Source organism: Ipomoea nil, unplaced genomic scaffold, assembly GCF_001879475.1.
Source record: "Ipomoea nil cultivar Tokyo-kokei standard unplaced genomic scaffold, Asagao_1.1 scaffold0545, whole genome shotgun sequence".
In the NCBI taxonomy this organism is placed as follows: domain Eukaryota; kingdom Viridiplantae; phylum Streptophyta; class Magnoliopsida; order Solanales; family Convolvulaceae; genus Ipomoea; species Ipomoea nil.
In genome coordinates, this window is record NW_017616973.1 from 388549 (window position 1) to 409188 (window position 20640).

A 20640-nucleotide genomic window follows, 5' to 3' on the forward strand; every position below is an offset into this window, starting at 1 on the left:
CCTTGTTGCGTATATGCCTGAGATCTTAGTTGTACAACGAACTCTTGATCTTGTAGGCGCTTATTGATATTTAGGAGTGGTAGTTTTTTCCCCTACATGTTCCATTCATTGTGAGATGTGTGCCATATATTCTCATGTGATAGAATTAAACGCAATATTAATATATTTGTAGAAGGTTCATGAGTAGTACCTCTTGTTCTAGTACCATAACTTGTTTACTTGAATGTAATAACAATGACTCTGCAAGTAGTCCGAATACTGACGCCGCAATGTGCCCAGTTTCATCAACAATTTCCACATCCAATTTGCACCTGTGCATTTTGTAGTTCGTATTTTTGGAATTGGTATGCATGAGTATAGTATTTAATCTTGTGTGTGTGTGTGTGTATTTTTTGTTAAATTGGTTTGTTGAATTGATACTAACCTTGGAGTACCCACCGCTCTCTTTTCACCACAATGCATACAGTTAAATTGCTGGTCACTTTGTGCATAAACCTTTTTTAAACAATGGCTACATCCTATATACCAAGTGCTGTTGTTGTCAAGGTTAATGCTGATTTTGCCCTTAATCCAAGCAGGTCGAGACTATAAAATGAAAGTGATTATTAATTTATATTAGTTTTGAGTAAATATATTTAAAGAATGCTCAATAAGTATTTTACTTACGGGATTAATTGATGGTGGAACGGTGGATATTTTTTTTATTTCTTCTTTTTCTGGATTTGCAAGTTTGATTGCAGCATTGTTGTAGTCTCGGCATCTTTTCAATGCATCAAGTGTGTCACGATGTTCTTTCGCCCTACATAGACATTTGTAATAATGTGTTTTCAATATAGCTACGCAAGATAATGATATATTTCGCATGTACATAAATAATTACAAGTATAGAAGTATACCATTCTTTTAGGTGTTCTGCTCTAGGTACCTTTGGTTCAACCAGTATTGTTGAATGAGTTCTTGTGGATAGAGAAATGCCTAGTTTATTCCAGGAATGAGATAATATAAGATTAGGTATTTAAATAAAAAATTTATACATTTTAAATCTTATTAATAATGAAATATGATTTACCTTTAAAGTGAACCACTGCGATGTAATCCAAAGATATTACAGGGTAGTTTCCTGCTTCAATTTCTTGAGTTATTTGAATACCCTCTTTATCAACAAATCCTCCCCAAGTAGTTAATATGATTGGCTTCAACCTGTTGTTTTTTTTAAATTTTTTTTTTTAATTTTAACATTGGGTATTTTAAAGGCAATATAACTTATGGAACTATATCTCGTAAGTATATATAATTTAAGAGTATAAATGGACTGGGGGACTTACTTTTCATCCACAAGAATGAAGTCATTGATTTTTTGATTTCCATTAGCTGTTGAGACAAATTCTTTTGGTAGCTTGTCAATAACGATTGCTATGGTTGCTGTCAATAGAGGATAAAAAAAGAATAAGAATATATATGGTTAGAATAGATATTGTTATAATGATATAGTAAAAAATAAACTTACACATTTCTGTAGAAGTTTTCATGCATTGATAAAACTCATCGAATGGTGTATAAACTTGTTCAATTGGAGCCAGTGTGGTGTCAACATTGTCAATTTCGTGGATTCTGGTCTTAGCATTTAGAATCCAAGTGTAGTTGTATTTTTGATCTACAACTTTGAATTCAGATCGCGCGGGTCTGACTCCGGCATTTGAAATACTGTACCATGGGTTTGGTTTTAGAAACATATCATACATTGAAATGTCACCATCAAACACTGTTGCTTGAACTCGAGTTCCCTACATTTAAATATATCATTTATAATTATGCATTTGATTAATAATAATAATAATAATAATAATAATAATAATAATAAGAGAGAAATAAGAGAGATAATGTTTTATGAATTACTTACACTTTCATCTTCAAGGACAATGAGCATGTACTTTTTCCCCTTTGTTGCAATAGCAAATTTTGGTTCATTTTTCTTGATGAGACGAACTTTACAACTCCAATTCTTTGTTTGTGTATCAATATCAATTAAATTGAGTTCTTTTTCCATGTCTAATATCCTGGTTCCATGGTTCATAAACAATGTTATCACATAATACTTTTAAAAAAAAATATTATCACATAATATACTATTTTTTTTTTGAAAACATCACATAATATACTTTAAATTCAAATGTATAAATTATAGAGTAAAGATAATATGAATTCATAGATTAGGTAAGGATGAGAATGAAAACATGAGATACGAAATAAGAATCAAATAAGAATCATGAGTATCAAATAAAGTTGAAAGAAAACACAAACTATGAAATAAGAATTATGAATATGTTAAAATAATTGGTGTAATAATTCACATATTATTAATATTTGTAATTATAAGGTCTGGTATGATTAAAACTAAATACGGGATATAAGGAGAACAAACAAAGATTAGAGCTTAATATATTAAATATACTTAGGCAAAATGCAATACAAATTGCCAAGAATGAAGTTTAATCATAGAATGAGAAAGGGGAAAAACAAGAAGGGATTTTTTTTGGTTTTAATATTTGATTTTAAAAAAAAACTAACCTTTTCTAAATGGGGTATTTGAAATCGCGGGATGAAGAAGAAGAATTTTGCAGAAAGCTACTATTCCGGAGGCCTATGATACTGAAGCTCGGAGCGGAAGGTGGTTCCTATGACTGTTCAACCTGATGCGAGTAACATGGACAATAGCTATTATGATCCTATGAGTGTTTTTATATTAAATATGATTTCCACTGCATTGGTTCCTGAAACTGCATTTTCTCTATTTGTAATTGCAGGCCAATGTTAAGGCTTCCTTCTATTATGATGAAATGCATTCTTTCTCATGTGAAGAGCATCCATTTAAAGATAAACAGTGGGAAGCTTGATGACTATGCGACAGTTTATAATTTTTATGAAAACGGATGAAAGGTGAGACTGTAAAATCTGTGGCGGACATTTTTTCTACCCATTATAGGCCTAACTCTCTTGGGCTCTTATTAGTATAGTAGATAGATAGATATTAAAGGTGGTTGGTCTTAACAGATACGGGGTTGGAGAAGTTATAGGTTAATGGAGGTTGGGAGGAACATACCTGTAAAAAGTTGTTGTGCCTGAGCAGATGCAAAATTCTTCCGTGATGTTGTGTTGTAGAATAATTTAGGTTTGTACTTCTAACCACTGGGCAATGACTTAATATATAGACTAATGATGTAGTTATAATTCTATAAGGATTTGGGTTTGAGTTCCATTAAGATTTTAATATATAAGGATTTGGGTTAGAGTTCCATTAAGATTTTAATATTCGAAATTAGTCTAATGGTGTAGTTTTAATTCTATAAGAATTTATGGGTTAGAGTTTTATTAAAACTTTAATGTTACAATTTTATAAGGATTTGTATGTTTTTCTTTTGAAGTAAGATCAGTTTCTACTAATTTTATAAGGATTTGTATATTGCAAGTGGCTGTGTAGGATTTTGTATTTTTATCAGTTGTTTTTGTGTAATAAAGGAAGATAAATAAATATAGAACCAGGTACTGGCGCTGTCCAATTTTCCAAGACCACATCCGCACGTCATTCTGGATTATTCCCTTCATTTGCCATCTTCCAACTGACAAGGTAATTAAAGGAATGTTGAGCCATAATATCACATGCAAAAGGTATCCCATTCCACACTTTTGCATTCCTACTCCCCCATAATCCCCAGCAAATAATAACAAATTGATCCCTCTTATCCACATTCAATGCAGCTAATGAACCAAAAATCCATTCAACAACATTACCATGACTATGGTGAACAGCAGGCAGACCGAAACCAATCCAAAAAGAGGCTATCACAGGACAATTCACAAATAAGTGGAAGGAAATTATGGCGTAAAAGAGGCGGAGGCGGTTTGTGTGTGTGAAGCTTTGAGCTGGCTAAAAGGAACCGGAATGGGGGAGGTCGATGTTGAGACTTACTCGCAGTTGGTTTACCATGCTTTATGTTCAGACTCTTTCAATTCTGTTTTTTCTTTAATAATTGATGATATAAAAGAAATTGCATCTTCTATGCATGATGTACACTTCTGTTTTGCTAGGCGATCTGCGAATCGTGCTGCCCACATTGTATTTCCTCTGAGTTAATTCATTAAGTTTTTCTCTTCAAAATAAATAAATAAATAAATATATATATATATATATATATATATATATATATATATATATATATATATATATATATATATATATAGAACCAAGTTAAGTGTAGTTGTGAAGTCTCTTTCTTTTCCTCAAAAGTGCTAATTTATGCTTTTCTAGAATTTGGAGTTGTGGATACCATTTCTTGTCTGGAATTAAGGAAACAATTGTTTGATCGCAATGGGCCTCCCTCAAAGTGTAAGTGATCAAAGGTTTAGGCTTCCTTGTACATGTACAAGCACACATAATAATGTTCAAAATTCATAGTTTTCTATTAAAATCTTTTCTATAAGATGATTTTCAATTCACAAGGAGTTTCAGTCTCATAGCCTCTAAACATTTAGTAGGTAAATTGTGAATATTTGAACCTGACTCCACCTTGCAAGGTAAGGTGGAGCCGAGTTCACATAATAATTTACCTAATATGAATTGAGTTTTTCATCAAATCATGTGATTGCAAAAGCCAAAAACGAAATGTCAAAACGACATACTACTATATCTATTAGTTACTTTGGAGGCTACGTACAAACTCGTACCACTCAATTTAATGCCGAAGACGACATATATATTAAGCATTTCAACTTGTCAACCATCCACCAATTCCAAATAATATTTATATCACAAACCGAACACAACATACTCTTATTTCACTATTAAATGTCTGATTAATGTTGGCAATTTATCTATAAATAACTACAATAATGACATAGTTGTGAATACTAATAAAACCAACATTCAACAAAATGACAGGTCCCAACTACAATATAAAACTTTCAAAAATCAAGGCATCATGGTTTCATTACTCTTCAATACAATATTTCGACCTATAACAACCGTGTTATCATTTTCATCTCTCAGTTTGATTATTTGTAGAAGTCCCAGATTATGAAGTGTTGCCTGCTAACCTTGTTGCCTGAGTTTCAGAAAGATTGGAATCTTCCTGTAAGGTGAAGTTAATGTTAAATGCAGTGCACATATATGAAAAACAATAACAATAACAATAAATAAATATTTGATTCTACTTTCTCACTAACATCCAAAACATTACTTTCATAAGTTAAGATTCCATAAAGATCTCAGCAGCAAGAGATAAAATAAATTTGAAGAATTGCTACTTCATAGGGAAATGCTAAATATAGAATGAGAACAAACAGAATCTTAGTAACAGAATACCAACATATGCATAAGCAAATTAACAAAAAAATATTTCCCACAATATTGATAAACCTAATTAATGATAAGCTTATCACCTGGCTACCAGTGTCCATGCAATTCAAATGAGTATTAGTGGCAGTACTCCAGAAACGAATGCATCGGTCAGCTGTGCCACCACCAGAAGCAAGAAGTCCATGAAGATGGGTGACCATGCAATTTCTTTTACAGCAGCAGTGTGCTCACAATATTTTAGCACAGGTTCTGTTGAATGGTTGTTCCATACAAAAAGCTATCCAAGAAAAGATTCAATCAAGAGCCATTCTTTTTTTTTTTTTTTCCTTTTTGAGGTAATTAAACATAAAGCAAGCATTAAGTGCATAGTCTATTATCATTTCCACCAGATGCCAATTCAGGGTTGTCGCTCTAATGTTCATATTAACTCTTCTTGTTAAACTTAATCTAAAGCAAAGTTTTCTCACATAATGACAAATAAATTGTAGACTCCAGATCATATAATTTATTCACTGTTGAAAACACATACCAACAAAGAAATAAAGTACTGCAGCAACCTCATTGATGGTAATCAGGTTTTAATAATAATAATAATAATAATAATAATAATAATAATTATCTACTATACTATAAATATTGGGTCCATAGCAGGCACATTTAAATAGACTGCAGAGTTTTAGTTATGCTAAAAAATAGTGGCAATGCGGAGAAATAATAGTTTAACAAATAACCTAGTAGGGTAAATTGTTTGGCCGACAGGCTTCATTCAGAATTTCTTGATAAACAATGTTATCGGTGACATTTGTAGAACTTGTATCCCGACAGGCTTCAATTCTGTTTCTGGATCATCAGTTTCAGCTTCTGTCGACACAAAGGCTATATCTTTGCCTTTGGGGGCAACATTGTGAGTATAAGAGCAGCAGAACAAGTACATGTGGTTGTGTACATACATTCATGAGAAGAGAGTGGTTGGAAATTCAGTTCAGTTTCCAGAATGTGTGTCTGTGTGTGTAATACATGCATATATTATCCAAAATTCTCACAATTAAAAAAAATAGGCAAGTTGGGAGATTTAGGAAACACACATGTCTGATTTGTGACCAAGTTGTTTCTGTGGCAGAATAACCTGAGCAGAATGGGAGTCGTTTGTGTCAGGGATAGGATGGCTCATTATGCATACTGCACGAGCAACTTTTCCAACCTTATGGACCTGTAACATGCAATCTGGATTATGAACCAAAACTAACATTTGGAGGTGGAATGTTGAACAGTTTTGGCAGCAGATTTCTGTTAATATAATACCCTAGGAACCATACTAATTAGATTTCTGATAAGTACCTTATCAGTTAAATAGGTTGGATCACAAACAACTATCTTGCATTTAGCTGTTTCTCCTTCAGAGGTCACACCATAGGCTGTTCCACTGTCGTCGAACTCCATCTATAGTCCAAAAAGTTGCTTTATTTATGGAAACTTTGGGTACAATGAAATGTTTAAACACTGAGGATTTTAAACTTTGAATCTTCAAATGAGGAGGCAGACCAGCAGACTCAGGGTAGAGCAGGTAAAGTTTAAATTTGTTTTTTCAAAAACTTTTATACTATACCACATAAAAAGTTGGAACTACAAGCTTATGGGTCAACATGAGAATGATGAGTATAACAAACAACAATCTAGATTCCCCATATTAGGGCTTGCTAAGCATATGATAGATTGTGAATTCAGCCAATTTTCCTATGGGTTTACCTTACACTGAGGCTTGTTTAGCATGTATGTCCCACCATAAACTGCACTAAGACGTGTAAATGACTGAAAAACGTATACACATGTCAAAAGAAGCTAAACAAATTACAAATTTTTATTATATTAGGATCACTATTTTAAAAAAAGTAACACTGAAATAGTTAACGGGACAAAGTCACAAATGATTTGGATGGAGAGAGTATTTTATTTATTTTTTAACAGACACGTTAAGGTTTACAACAAATGGACACAAACCTGAGGCAACTCTCCCAGTCCATACATAGGATAGATATATGGAGACCCTGATTGAAAGCGTGCCAAGGACTCTGCATAAAGCTATAAGAAGGAAAAAAAAAGGTGTTCAGGATCCAATAGTGTATACAGTAATTTAACCACTGTAAATCAAAGGAAAACATATAGTATATGCTTTAAAGCTTAATTTAGTCAATCTACTATACTATAAATATTGGATCCATAGCAGTAGTTCTGGCACATTTAAATAGACTGCAGAGTTTTAGTTATGCTAAAAAATAGTGGCAGTGTGGAGAAATAATAGTTTAAGAAATAACCTAGTAGGATAAATTGTTTGGCGCTTCCGTCAGAATTTCTTCATAAACAATGTTATCAGTGACATTTGTAGAACTTGTATCCCGATGATTATTGCAAATTAACATCTTTACACAATCTGCTTTTTTTGCTCTTGATAAGGCTACATATAATTGACCGTGAGAAAATACTGGTTGTCTCAAATAAATCCCTACAAAATCAAATGTTTGCCCCTGTGCCTTATTTATTGTCATTGCAAAACACACTTTGATTGGGAACTGGTGGCGTTTAAATGGGATTGAGCATTTTTCATCCTTTGAGGCTTCAAGTGGGATCCTTGGTATGAAAATATGTTTACCGAAGTGTTCCCCAGAAGCAATGACACAACGTATAACATGATCACGAAAGTCATCGCATATTAACCGTGTACCATTACATAGTCCTTCTGCAGGATTAATATTCCTCAGCAACATTACAGGGCAATTCTTTTTCAGGATCAACTTGTGAGGAGGTAGACCAGGTACCGAGATAGTATGCAAGAAGTCAGCAAAATCATGGGGGGAAGTAGAATCCAACAACTCATCATAACTGACATAATATTTTTCCTCTCCAGGAAATCTAGCAATTAAGGTGTTGTTAATTTCATCCACGTATTCATTCTTTGGGGTCAATATACCTCTCTTCATGAGTGGATAAGGATCACAACTGAAGTTCATTAAATCTGGGAAAACTATGTTAATTAATGAATTATAAGACTGTAATTCATTTGTATATGGGACAAGGAATGTTTTTGGAATTTCAATTGAATTGTCAACAACACATTTTTCTGTTCCATTGCCCACGCGCATTAAGTATTCGCAAAAAGATGGATCTTCTTTAGCACGCATGTTTTCTGTCAAAACCAATCTCTCAACCACTGACCAAATTTTCCTGGATTTTACCAAACTTGCTTCTATGAAATCCCTTTTGCTTCCCGATCTTATTACAAGTAACGTCTGGCGAAAATCACCTCCAAAGACTACAACTTTGCCACCAAAGATTTTGTCACAATTTGTGATATCTCTCAAAGTTGTTTCAACATTTTCTATGTCTCTACGATTTGCCATTGTTGCTTCGTCCCATAGAATCAACTTGCACTCTCTAAGAAGTGCGGCTTCGGCACTTTGTTTCCCGATATTGCATACAAATTTATCATCTCCATTAATTGGTATTTTAAATCGAGAATGAGCTGTTCGGCCTCCTGGTAGAAGAGATGCAGCTACACCAGATGTTGCAGTTGCAAGTGCAATGTCATGGTTTGATCTCACTTTAGCCAAAAGGCACTTGTATAGAAACGTTTTTCCAGTTCCCCCAGGGCCATCAACAAAGAATACTCCTCCAGAACTTGAGTAAACCCGCGCAATTATAGTGTCAAAGGCTGCTCGTTGACTTTGATTCAACTTCGTAATAGCAAGTAAATCAACTTCATTTGGCAACAAATTCTTTTCTGCTTGTATTTCTTTGTGTATTCTTTGTTGTTTTGTAAGGCCAATATAATAAGAAACTAACGCAAAGTCATTGATATTTTTCCCCAAAGATTCAAGTACATCACTTATCATATGGAGACACTTATTTTCAGCATCAATTATATTCACAGATGAGGAAATTAGGTCTTCACAAAGATGTTCCTTGTATTTTATCCACAAACCACGGGGAGATGGAATATCACAAAAGACCAACATCGTAGCAAATAACCTTCGAAAACTTGTAGGCATTTGCCAACACATAGCTTCCTGCAGACATTGATCTATCACCCGATCACTCTGCAACAATCCCAATTTCTCTGCCGCTTCTCTAAAAGTTGTAGTCATAGATTCACCAACCATTTTTAAGTGTTCATATGATTTTGGTGCCCTGACATTCATCAACAACATTCTCAAATAATATCTCTCTCCTTCAGTGAGATTAACACTTACCAGCCGCCCTACAACTTCCCCTCTTTGCCTTGGATACCAGTGTTTATCTTTGTTTGACCAAACAAAGTACTCAGGAAACTCAGCATACAATAAGTTCTATCTCTTAGCTGTTTCATTAGTCGTATTCATGAAAAAAAATTGTGTTAACATCGTCTTTGAGCTAAGTTGATTATCCACAAGATCACTCAAAGCTTGTTTTCCATCAAACCTCATGTACTGGTAGTTCTCCAAATGAATCTGCAAGTCTACTACGCATGGTTTTATTTCAGCAAGGCTAAACCCATATATTCTCCATGCAGCTTTAGGAGGTGATACCCATCTTGCATTTTGGTATTCTTTTATTTCATCAAAGTCAATGATCTCTTCTCCAGAAGATAAATTAAATGCAACTCTATCATGACCTTTATATATATACTTGTATATGTACTTTACGCACTTAATAGTTGCACAAACTTCAACATTGATATGACAATCAAATTTAGATAACAAATATGAGTTATATGGTATCACCCATTTGTTGTCCAATTGGTGGCCACGAACGGTAACAAACCTTGAATTGTCCCTGCGCTTATAAGTAGGATATGAATTCTCTCCCAAAACTGTTGCATCAGAAAATCTCTTGGGATATTTACTTTTGCAAAGTGAAACACTGGAATTCTCAACCATACATGGATTTTGAGGATTCAGAGGACCACATGGTCCATGTATCATGTGTTTTGCCACTAAAGAGTGCAAAGAAGGGTTTTGAACTGCGTCAGGTATTTCTGCACTAACAATTGCATCAACATCCCTACCCGAGTAAAATTTGTGGGTTTTCCCTAAGATTAATAAGAAATGAGCATGTGGGAGGCCACGCTTTTGGAATTCAATCACATAAGTGTATGCTATCACCACTCCAAAAAGTTTTTTCTTTAGGAGGTCAACTTTCAATTCTTCCAACTTAGCACGAAACACTCTTGAAATCAAATCAGGCCTATTTTGAGATTCATCACAATATTGAAGCGAATTTTTAATCTCAGGCCAATTTGGGTTACACGTCATTGTCAAAAAAATATCTGGCTTACCATACCGTTGAACCAATGTCATAGCATTCATATATCTTTTACGCATATCTCATGGGCCTCCAATGAAAGATACCGGTAAAATTACTCTGCGTCCCACATTTGATGCATTTGTTTCCCCACATGCAATGCTATCCACTAATCCTTGCATACTTTCTGTTCGAACATCACGCTGCTGTGTTCGAAAATAGTCCAATCTCTGTGTCTCAATTTTGATATAGGTGTCAACAATGAATTGTTGAAAGAGTCTTCCTGAATGTAGGAGCATAGATTGATCGTTTGGTCGAATTTGAAAATGATAAGCATAATATTCTCTGCATGAAACAGTGTTCCGCTTGCTCTGACCAACAAAGTTTTCGTTCTCTTTGTTTAACAAAGCTTGTATTGAAGAAAACCCCCGAGGCTGGAGAATACCTTCACAAATAGAATAATTATTTTGATAAGATTTAGGAACCTTAGATATTCCCTCGTGCCAACCACTCTCTCCGTAGGGGAACAACAGGGGATATTGCAAGGGATCATAACAACCGTAATAGTATTCCACAGAATGTGATTGGCCAGTTTTTGCAAAAACTCTAATATCACGATTGTTCTGACCACTACCATCTTGTTCATCTACCCAAATTGCTGCAACTTGAGAAGAGGTAGGCATGTTGTAAACACGTTGATCTAGACTTGCATTTGAACGAATCAGAATATTACAATCATCAAGACTTGATATATCTTTGAGATTTCTGAAGAACTGTGAATACGGATTGCTTCCAAGTACGTCAATAAGGTTTTCAACAACACTTGCATCCATTCGTTCTGCCCCTTTGATTCTATTCTCAACCTCATGGTCAGTATCAAAGAAATACAATTGCAAGTTTTTAGGAGGTTGGTCCCCTGGCACCAAATCATTGATAAAATGATACATTTTTCCTTGAACTTTAAATGTATAGATCCCTTTATTCCTCCTAGATAATTGTTTGTCGTAGTTGTGTATGCCTAATGAAGTAAATGCAAATGTGTTGTTATACGTTCTAACACATGCTTGAAAATGACGTGACACTTCATCTTTCTCACAAAACAATTGTTTCAAGAGTGAAGGCATTTCATTAGACACCAAAACAACTTGACCAGATGAGCAACAAAATCTAGGTGGTTCATATTGGAATCGCCTTGCATTACAATAGGTGCAAGGAAGACAATCTTTAAGAACAAAAGATTGGTCTGGAATAGAAGAAAGAGTATCGTTCCGTTGCAAACATTCCTGATTAGAATTATTGAGAATTTCTAATTGCATAATCAACTGCATCAATCAAAGCCATGTTAAATAAGTTAGCTCCCTTGTATATACGTTCATGAATTTAACTCAGACAGAACACATATTTTAAGAATTAAAAAGCATACCAGTATTGACGGCATGAAGTTGCAAAGACTGGGCTTCTCTAAGTTTGGCTCGACGCTTTTCGTTTTTCTCATCTAACATCTTTCGTTTTTTATCAGGATCCATTATTGAGTATGCATTTCGTCGTTTCAAGTTGTACTCCACTCGTTGACTCTCTGCATTGCTAGATTCAGCAATTCCAGAACGCCCTGACTCCATAAAGAGAGATGCTAAAAAAATGAAAAATTAAAAAAATGGTCATAACTAAAAACAGAAAAAACCGACAAAGCAAATTCTCTCATCAGTAAGAAATTTGAGTATAGGACCTGGGATTACTGCCCCGGAATGAAACCTGAGGATCACACAACCTAACGCGAAACACAACATCACTAACACTCAAATTTTGCTTTGAAGGTAATAACACCCGGGTTTGTTATATTCGGATCTAAAGCTCTTCTATCTGCACCTTCAATCAAGGTACATTTGTAAAGGATGTGAACTAATGGCTATAAATTGTGAGTTGCGACTGTTTGAACCGGTTTACAATATACAGGTTTTGATATCTTTTCCTTTCTACTTTCTAACTGAAAACTGTTATTCTCTGCAAATTCGTTGGCTGATTGTGACCTCTCTTGAGGCATTGTGGTTTTGTGGGTTAGGCTTGTTACCATCCAATACTGGTGTATAGGGTGAGTTTAGATTAGTTTGGAACTGAGATTTCATCTATAACTCTGTGAGCTTGGTGTATGGACTTTCTATTTATTACTAAAATCAAATAGTAAATATCACTTCAATATTACCTATTTAAAAGGAAATATATAACTCGCTTGCTTAGCAATATCTCTCTGTCCCTTGATGCTTCCTCAGATTTAGATCCTTCCAAGGTCCAAATCTCTTGTAGGGCAGATAAACAATTGGAAACAACCTGATGAACAAGAAAGAGGAATACAGTCCAGGAATCTGATTTGAATTTATAAGTATAATCAAAGAAGCTTAATAAGTACAGGACATATATGTATGCATGAATCTAAACAACTGAACAAATAAAATGGTCACATGTGCTTTCAGCTATTTAAACAGAGGTTGGAGCTATGTTACAGCACTGGAATTCATCTATTTTTGTGATCAATCTACACTATAAGAATAAGAATGAACTAAGTGGAAGAATTATCTATACAATATATGACTATATCTAGAAGATGAAAGATTATACTTTTAATTAAATTGTATTGGATGTTTTTTTTAGAATCTAACTAATAAACATGTATTTGAAGGATCAGATTTCAGATGCTCAAACTTCAGTCCGGCACCATAGAGAGGGATACTGATTTCCTTTCAAATATCCAAGAGCTCCTTAAAATATAGAATCAGAGGAAGGAGTTTTGTTTCCTTATCGATGCTTGAATAATTCATGGAAAAACAGAATAATAGAACCCCTTTGGGGATTAAGGTAAACACATACCTTTTCCCTTTTAATGCTGCTATATCGATGCTTGAATAATTCATGGAAAAACAGAATAATAGAACCCCTTTGGGGATTAAGGTAAACACATACCTTTTCCCTTTTAATGCTGCTATTAGGATTCTTATCTGATACAATTGATTCAGCAAGCTCTTCAAGAGGGATTTCTGAACCTGAAACGAATAACAATACAAAAACTGAAATTAGAAGAAACACAAATTTGCATGCCTGACTGAGATTGATATCGGCAGTCTAATCGGCTGAGCTTTTGATATCTATTTACCTTATTATATTATTAGGAGCTTTCAATTGGTTCGGAGGAGGTGAAGACGGGTGAGTCGGCTGTGGAGATCAAGTAGTCGATCGGGTGAGTCGGCTGTGGAGATCAAGTAATCGATGAGGGAAATTTGGCAAAATTCTGGAATTCGGCTGTGGTGAGATATACGGTGAGATTGACTTAACGGCAAACTAACGGTTAATTAAAATTTTTAACGGATGGACTAACGGTGTGTGGGTATTTAAGTAAATTTCATTGAAAAATTAAAATCTGATTAATTTTATGATTAATCTGAGCCATTCATTTGATTAAAAACTGTGGCGGACATTTTTTCTACCCATTTTAGGCCTAACCCTCTTGGGCTCTTATTAGTATAGTAGATATATATGTGCTATGTGCAAAATGTGATTTAATATGTTAATTGTATGTGTGTTCCGTATATATATGCAGTGTATGTGATATAAAGTGCCATAAATTGTTTTAAAAATCTAGAAATTAATATTTTTGTTAGTTTCTAAAATATTCTGGAATCTGATTAATGTGCTTTTTTATATAAAGTTGTTTCTAATTATAATTTAGGAATGTGTGTTAATTTTGTTAGTTTCCAAAATGTGTTTAATTTTTGATTGGAAATTACCGTGTATGAGTTTAATATAATTGGTATGTGTGATTAATTATTTGTGAAGTAATTTTTGCTACTAACGAGATGTTTGAGTGTTATTATGTTTGTGGTACACGATTTTGAGAAGGAAATCAGGAGACAAAGGAGGAAAATTAGAGTTTAATTGGACATCAAACCTCCACCCATAAACTCCTACCCTTTCTAAACCTCCACCCAACCTAAACCTCCCCCCATAATCCTCTCCTAAATCAAATCTTTCCAAACAAGATTTACCCCCTCTCTCAATCGACACCCCCATCTCGCCTGTCAGAAATCTACACTCTTAATCGATCCCCACAAACAAATCTCAAGGAGATCAGAACCCAAATCCTTCCTAAGTGTCTCTTCAAATCTCCTCCCTCTACACCTTACGTGCATTGGGTATTTCTAAAGAGGTGTGAGCATTAAATGCTCTTGTCTGCTCATGATGACATTTTCTCTTTCCTCGTAACACTCTCTATCAGATGACTCATCTACCCTAAACTCACCCAATCGACACACCTCAATCAAAGGGTACAATTGAGAAGTCTCATATCTCTCTTAAATCCGAAAAACCCCTTCAAGTCATCCTCCTCATATAAACCCCTCTCCTATATCTCAAAAACTCTTTCAAGACCTTCAGAATATCAGAAAACTCTCTCTCAATTTATCTCTCCTCGACCAATCGATCTGATCATCATGGCTCAATCTGGAAGAAAGCAAATTGATCCTATTTTTGCCCTCTCGCAACAAGTGACGAATGGGATGGTTCTCAATCCTAAGTTTTTCAGACTAGGTTCTACCGACAAGGACACGGCCGAGAAAATTCTTCAAGCTTTAAAAGACTGTGGACTGTTTGATTTCTTCACCTACAACTACTTTGGAACCTTTGAAGAAGATGTAGCCGAATTTTATCTACATGCAGTCGTTGAAAAGGACTCGATTAAATCTAAAGTTGGAGGATCAGAAGTTTCGATCACTGAAGATGACATACACAAGTGCTTCAACTTTCCTGAATCTCAGATAATGCCAGAATCTCACAGCTATGTTGTTCAAAATTTTTGGAACGAGATTCGTGGTCCTACGGCTCCAATTTTCTCTGATGTATCCGCTCATAAGAATGTTTTGAAGTTTGAATATGAGATGTTGGTGGACATGATTTACAAGATTCTTGAACACAAACTGGGTAGTACTGAAGATTTGACCGCGTCAACAGTGTGCCTGATGGACGGAATCATGAAAGGAATAAAATTCAAATGGGCAAAATTTATCTACAGGAAGATGGTTGTTTTTGTTCATGCTGCCAAACCAATGAAGAAACCCGCTGTAGTAGACCGATTCTATCAAAATGTTGGATATGGTCTCATCATTGGAGAACTGCTAAGGAAGAAGACAATTCCAATGAGAAAACACAAAAATATTGGAATTTACAGAGCTCTCTTCAGAAAATTTAGTCCTAATTTTGGAAAAAGGTCAAGCCAGAGAAGAGGACAAGAAGGTGGACGTTCTACAAGTTCAAAAACACCTCAGAGCTCCAGACCGAGAAACAACAAAGCAATCTCAACCTCAAGTAATCAAATGGGATCAAGCAATCGATCAGGAAGAGATCAAGAAGCCATCAGCACGGCTATGGCAGTTGTTCCGATCAAATATGCCGAACCAAACGTGTTGGCCGAAGGAGTTGATGATACTACAAGAATGGAATTTGCAGGAGTTGATGTGCAAATTTTGAATGATCTACAAAGAAGGCTCTCGAGTCAATCTGCAGCCGAAGGAAGTGCAGGACCTATAGTTTTTGACTCAGCGCTCATTCAAGATGATCCAGAGCTGTTGAAAGAATTGATAATGGTGCAAACTTGGAAAGAATGGAAACTTGAAAGATATCATTCTTTCATGTCAAAAATCACCCCAGATTTGATACGGAGTGAAGATTTTTCCTTGGAATGGTGTGGAACGAACGTGATGCTAGATGCACTCAACATGGATTTAAATCAAGTGTATCACATGAAGCTACACGAGAAGGCAGCCAGACAAAAAGGAAAAGCACCAATAAAGGGAAGCAGTACGGCTTAAGACCGTTTAGCCGAACAAGAACGACAGAATGAAATTTCACTTCAGTTAGCTCTGCAAAGGTCAGTTTATGACACACATCATTATCCAGGTAACACATCTCTTGTGGATAGTGAAATTTTTGATGAAAGAACTGAAGGGACGACACTCATTGATGTACTAATCATAAGCACTGAAAATCATATGGACATACCTGTGAAAGTCCATGATGCTTCTTTATTGATATCTGATTTGACCCCCACACCAATTAATGTGAATCTGGAGTGCAATGAACAACTTGTGGGAGCCAATGAAGAACAAGTGTCAGAAGAAAGAAGAAGAGATATACCAGTGGAAGTTGCAGTAGAAGTTGCTACTGAGAGTAGACTGCAAATCACAGAGGATTTATCTAGTGTATTGCCGGTACACCATACCGAGTTTACCATGCCTATCATGGACCCTATTCTAGAAAATGAAGAATTATTTGCAGACAACTACACAAGAACAGAAGTCTTAGAAGAACAAGTTGGTGATCTAAATCAAGAAGCCGAATCACCTGAAGAAGAAGGGATGCAACTTATTGATACAGTTATTCTCACAGATCCAAATAAAAGTCCATTCGGATCTCCTCAAAATTTTGTGCAGATGGATGAACAAGAAGATGACATATTCTCATCCTTATTTGCCAAAGTTGCCGAATCCAGTGATGTTGTTTGTCAAACTATTGGAGAAAAATTGGTTGAACAAAACCAAATGCTAGAACAACAACACACGGATACCCGAGTCAATCTGAAAGAATTAATGGAGCATCAAAATTCTTTGAAGACTCAGATTGACAAAGCAGAAAGAATCTTGAAAGGAGAAGTGACGAAAGGCTTACTTGAAGTCATTCAGCTCATGAAGAAGGAGCGTGAAGCAGCTGAAAAGATTCACAACGAACGTCACTTGCGACAAATCAAGGCGATTCAAGATCAAGAAAGCCGAATCAACAAACTTGAAGCTGAACTCGCAGTTACAACAAACAAGCTGGACAACGTGCAAACCGTTTCCATTGAAACGCACAACAGTGTTGAAACTGTGAAGGCAAACCAAGACCGAGATTTTAAGACCCTTGCATTTTTGGTTGATAACGCCAAAAGGGGGGAAGAAATTCTCAGTCACTTGGCTTTGCAACAACAAGAATTTATTCTTGGAAGCCAACAACAACCAGTAAAATCTACTCAAGGTAGAGGCCGAAGCCGCGGACAAACCTCAAAAGAACCATCTCCGATTGGTTTTGCTCAGTTCGCGAATCCTAGTCTTGGTACTACATCAAAAGTTGCTGAAACTCGTGGCTGGCTTGAATGCTCTAAGGGTACCGCCACTCAGACAACAATATGGACCAAAGAAAATTTACCAAGCATGATCAAGAAATGGCCTGCCGCCGATCAAGCCCAATGGATCTCGGAGAAGAATAAAGAAGAAGAAGGCAAAAGGAAAAGAACCGAGATGTGGTATGAACTAAGAGATTTCACCGGAAATATGGGCATGAATCTTGGAGAAGAAAGAAACTTCGAAGAATGTGTCTTATGGTGGGAAAACGGAGTTCTTCCGGGCAACAATATCAAAGAAGCTTATGGATACTATATGGCCGGACAGCTTACAAAGAAATTTCAGAATGCAAAGTTCAAAGATGATTTCTTCAAACTCAGAGAACATGTCAAGGAAATTCTGAAGAAAGACTTTGGTGTGAAGAAACCCAGAAGGTAATCTGAAAATTTTCTTAAGCTGATATTTTCTATTTTCGAACCTCTGTTGCGTTTTTCTCAATATTTTCGAAGTATATCAATAATAATTTCCCATGGTCTATTTTGAGTCTTTAATTTTATTTGTTTAATGTAATTAGACTTTCGTGAATTAAAAGACAAGAAATATGTCAAACGCACGACAAAATTAAAAATTGATGATGATCAAAATAAAAATAATTCAAGATGCGTTTAGGAGCTTGTCTAAAAATTTAATTCACAAGTTTCTTTTGATTGTGTCTAGAAAACCATTTGTTAAACTCATCTTGGCTTTGTCAAATAAAATTGAGCAAAAAGATTATTTTTCAAAGACTTAAAGCCAATGACTGAGTATAGGTTTTGGCATTATCAAAAGGGGGGAAATTTTTAGGAACAAAGTGTAATGGTTTTGATATGCCAAATTTGTATTTGTAGATCCCCCAAATTTTATTTATAGGTCTAGTAGAGTCTTAGACCGTGATCGTGAAATTATTTAATTATGAAAAGAGAAAAACAGAGGAAGATGGATGAAAATAGAAGAAGAAGATATAAAGCCGAAAATCCAGAATTTGTCTGGAGAAAATGACAAATTGAAGAAGAAGATGAATGATACAATATTGACGTCGCTACTACTCAAAGAAGATATCCCAGAAGAATTTTCGTGAAGAAAATTAATATTGGAAGAATGCATGAAATTGACTTGGAGATCAAGCATCTATGGAAAGAAAGAAGTACATCAAATGTGATTGGAGATTTAATCAAAAGCTGTACGGACGAAGTGGATGATGCTTGATATGTTATCCGAAATGGCGCAAGTTTGAAACTCACCATTAATAATTTTACAAGGTAAAATTTGAGAAGTCAAATTAAATTAATCTGATGGAGTTGGGCGCTAGTTTAAGCTTTGGGCGCCAATTACAAGTGGAAATTGGGAAGCAATTTCACTTGGGTGGCAATTGAGATGCAATTGCACTTGGGAGCCAATTCAAAGGACGCCAATTACAAGTGGAAATTGGGAAGCAATTTCACTTGGGTGGCAATTGAGATGCAATTGCACTTAGGAGCCAATTCAAAGGAATTGGGAGCCGATTTCATAGAAATTGAAATTGGGAGCTAGTTCGAAGCAATTGAAATTGGGAGCTAGTTCGAAGCAATTGAAATTGGGAGGCAGTTTCAGAGAAATTGAAATTGGGAGCGAAGCAATTGAAATTGGGAGCCAGTTTCAGAGAAATTGAAATCAATTGAAATTGGGAGCAAGTGAATTGAAATTGGGATTGGGAGCAAGTTTCACATGGGAATCAATTCAAGATGGGAGCCAATGTAGAGTTGAAATTGGGAGCCAATTGAGGTTGTAGTATGGGATGCAATTTCAAAGTTGGGGACCGATTCAAAGAAGACATGGATGCAATTTCAAAGTTGGGGACCGATTCAAAGAAGACATGGAGATCAAATTGTCGAAGACATGGAGATCAAATTGAATTGAGATGAAATTCAAATACCAGGAGAAGTCTCGGAGCCAATTTCAAAGTTGGGGACCGATTCAAAGAAGACATGGAGATCAAATTGAATTGAGATGAAATTCAAATACCAGGAGAAGTCTGGGAGCCAATTTCAAAGGCAAAGTCAACAATTCAAATTGGGAAGCAATTGAAAGCACCAAGAGCAGTTGGGAGCCAATTGCAAGTCAAAGTCAATTGGGAGCCAATTACAATGGAGAAATTCAAATTGGGTGCCAATTACAAGCCAATTGAAATTGGGTGCCAATTACAAGCCAATTGAAATTGGGTGTCAATTACAATGGAGAAATTCAAATTGGGTGGAAGTTCAAAGCCAGTTTGAAGTCTGAGAACACCCAGACGTGAGAATGAAGAAGATGAAGATGAACTTACAGTGAAAATATTCTCACAAGGAAAAATACTAGTTTTAACTAGTATGGGATTAAATTGAAGAATAATTTTTAAATCCCAAAGATACAAGGATAACTTCAGAGCTAATCAGAGAAGCCATTCTACACCAAAACTGAGACCCAGATATTTCCACTCAACGTAAAACCAGAGGAGTATCAGATGAAGTTTGGGAGCTCATTTACATGGAGATGAAACTCCATCAATGGCTAGCTTATCTCTTTCTGACATTTTTGCAGAAGATAAGATAAGATCTCTGACAAAAGATACAAGATTTCAAAAATGAGAGCGTCTCTTTCCAACGGACAGATTCTCATTACCAGCTATAAAATGATGAAGATATGAAGACTTGAAGAGAGAAGAGCAGTAGAGCATACAACGAACTCACGAACAAGAGAGCAGAAAATTCGAATCCATCAAGGGATCGAATAGAGCAATTAAGCTTAAAAGAGCAGAGAGCTAAAATTCTAAGAGCTAAAATCTTCAAGTGTGAGAAAAGAAAAAGAACTCAGAGAGCT

The 20640-nt window shown here is 35.4% G+C and overlaps 2 protein-coding genes and 2 long non-coding RNA genes across 4 annotated transcripts; all 4 read right to left on the minus strand.

Annotated features, from left to right (window-relative positions):
* Positions 1-231: 231 nt before the first annotated feature.
* Positions 232-702, minus strand: LOC109174192. Its single transcript, XR_002053026.1, has 3 exons — positions 667-702; positions 425-585; positions 232-311 (listed from the first exon to the last, which is right to left on the minus strand). It is a non-coding gene; the product is annotated as an uncharacterized LOC109174192 (long non-coding RNA).
* A 5712-nt stretch (positions 703-6414) lies between these two features.
* On the minus strand, positions 6415-9507 carry LOC109174201. Its single transcript, XM_019323457.1, has 5 exons — positions 7909-9507; positions 7352-7432; positions 7100-7162; positions 6692-6793; positions 6415-6563 (listed from the first exon to the last, which is right to left on the minus strand). The coding sequence occupies exons 1-5, from the start codon at positions 9505-9507 to the stop codon at positions 6426-6428; spliced, it is 1983 nt and encodes a 660-aa protein (XP_019179002.1). The 3' UTR covers positions 6415-6425.
* Positions 9508-9693: 186 nt separating this feature from the next.
* On the minus strand, positions 9694-10638 carry LOC109174202. The gene has a single exon (XM_019323458.1). It carries the CDS (start codon positions 10636-10638, stop codon positions 9694-9696), a length of 945 nt encoding a protein of 314 aa, XP_019179003.1.
* Positions 10639-13357: 2719 nt separating this feature from the next.
* On the minus strand, positions 13358-13895 carry LOC109174193. Its single transcript, XR_002053027.1, has 3 exons — positions 13773-13895; positions 13583-13662; positions 13358-13489 (listed from the first exon to the last, which is right to left on the minus strand). It is a non-coding gene; the product is annotated as an uncharacterized LOC109174193 (long non-coding RNA).
* Positions 13896-20640: the final 6745 nt, after the last annotated feature.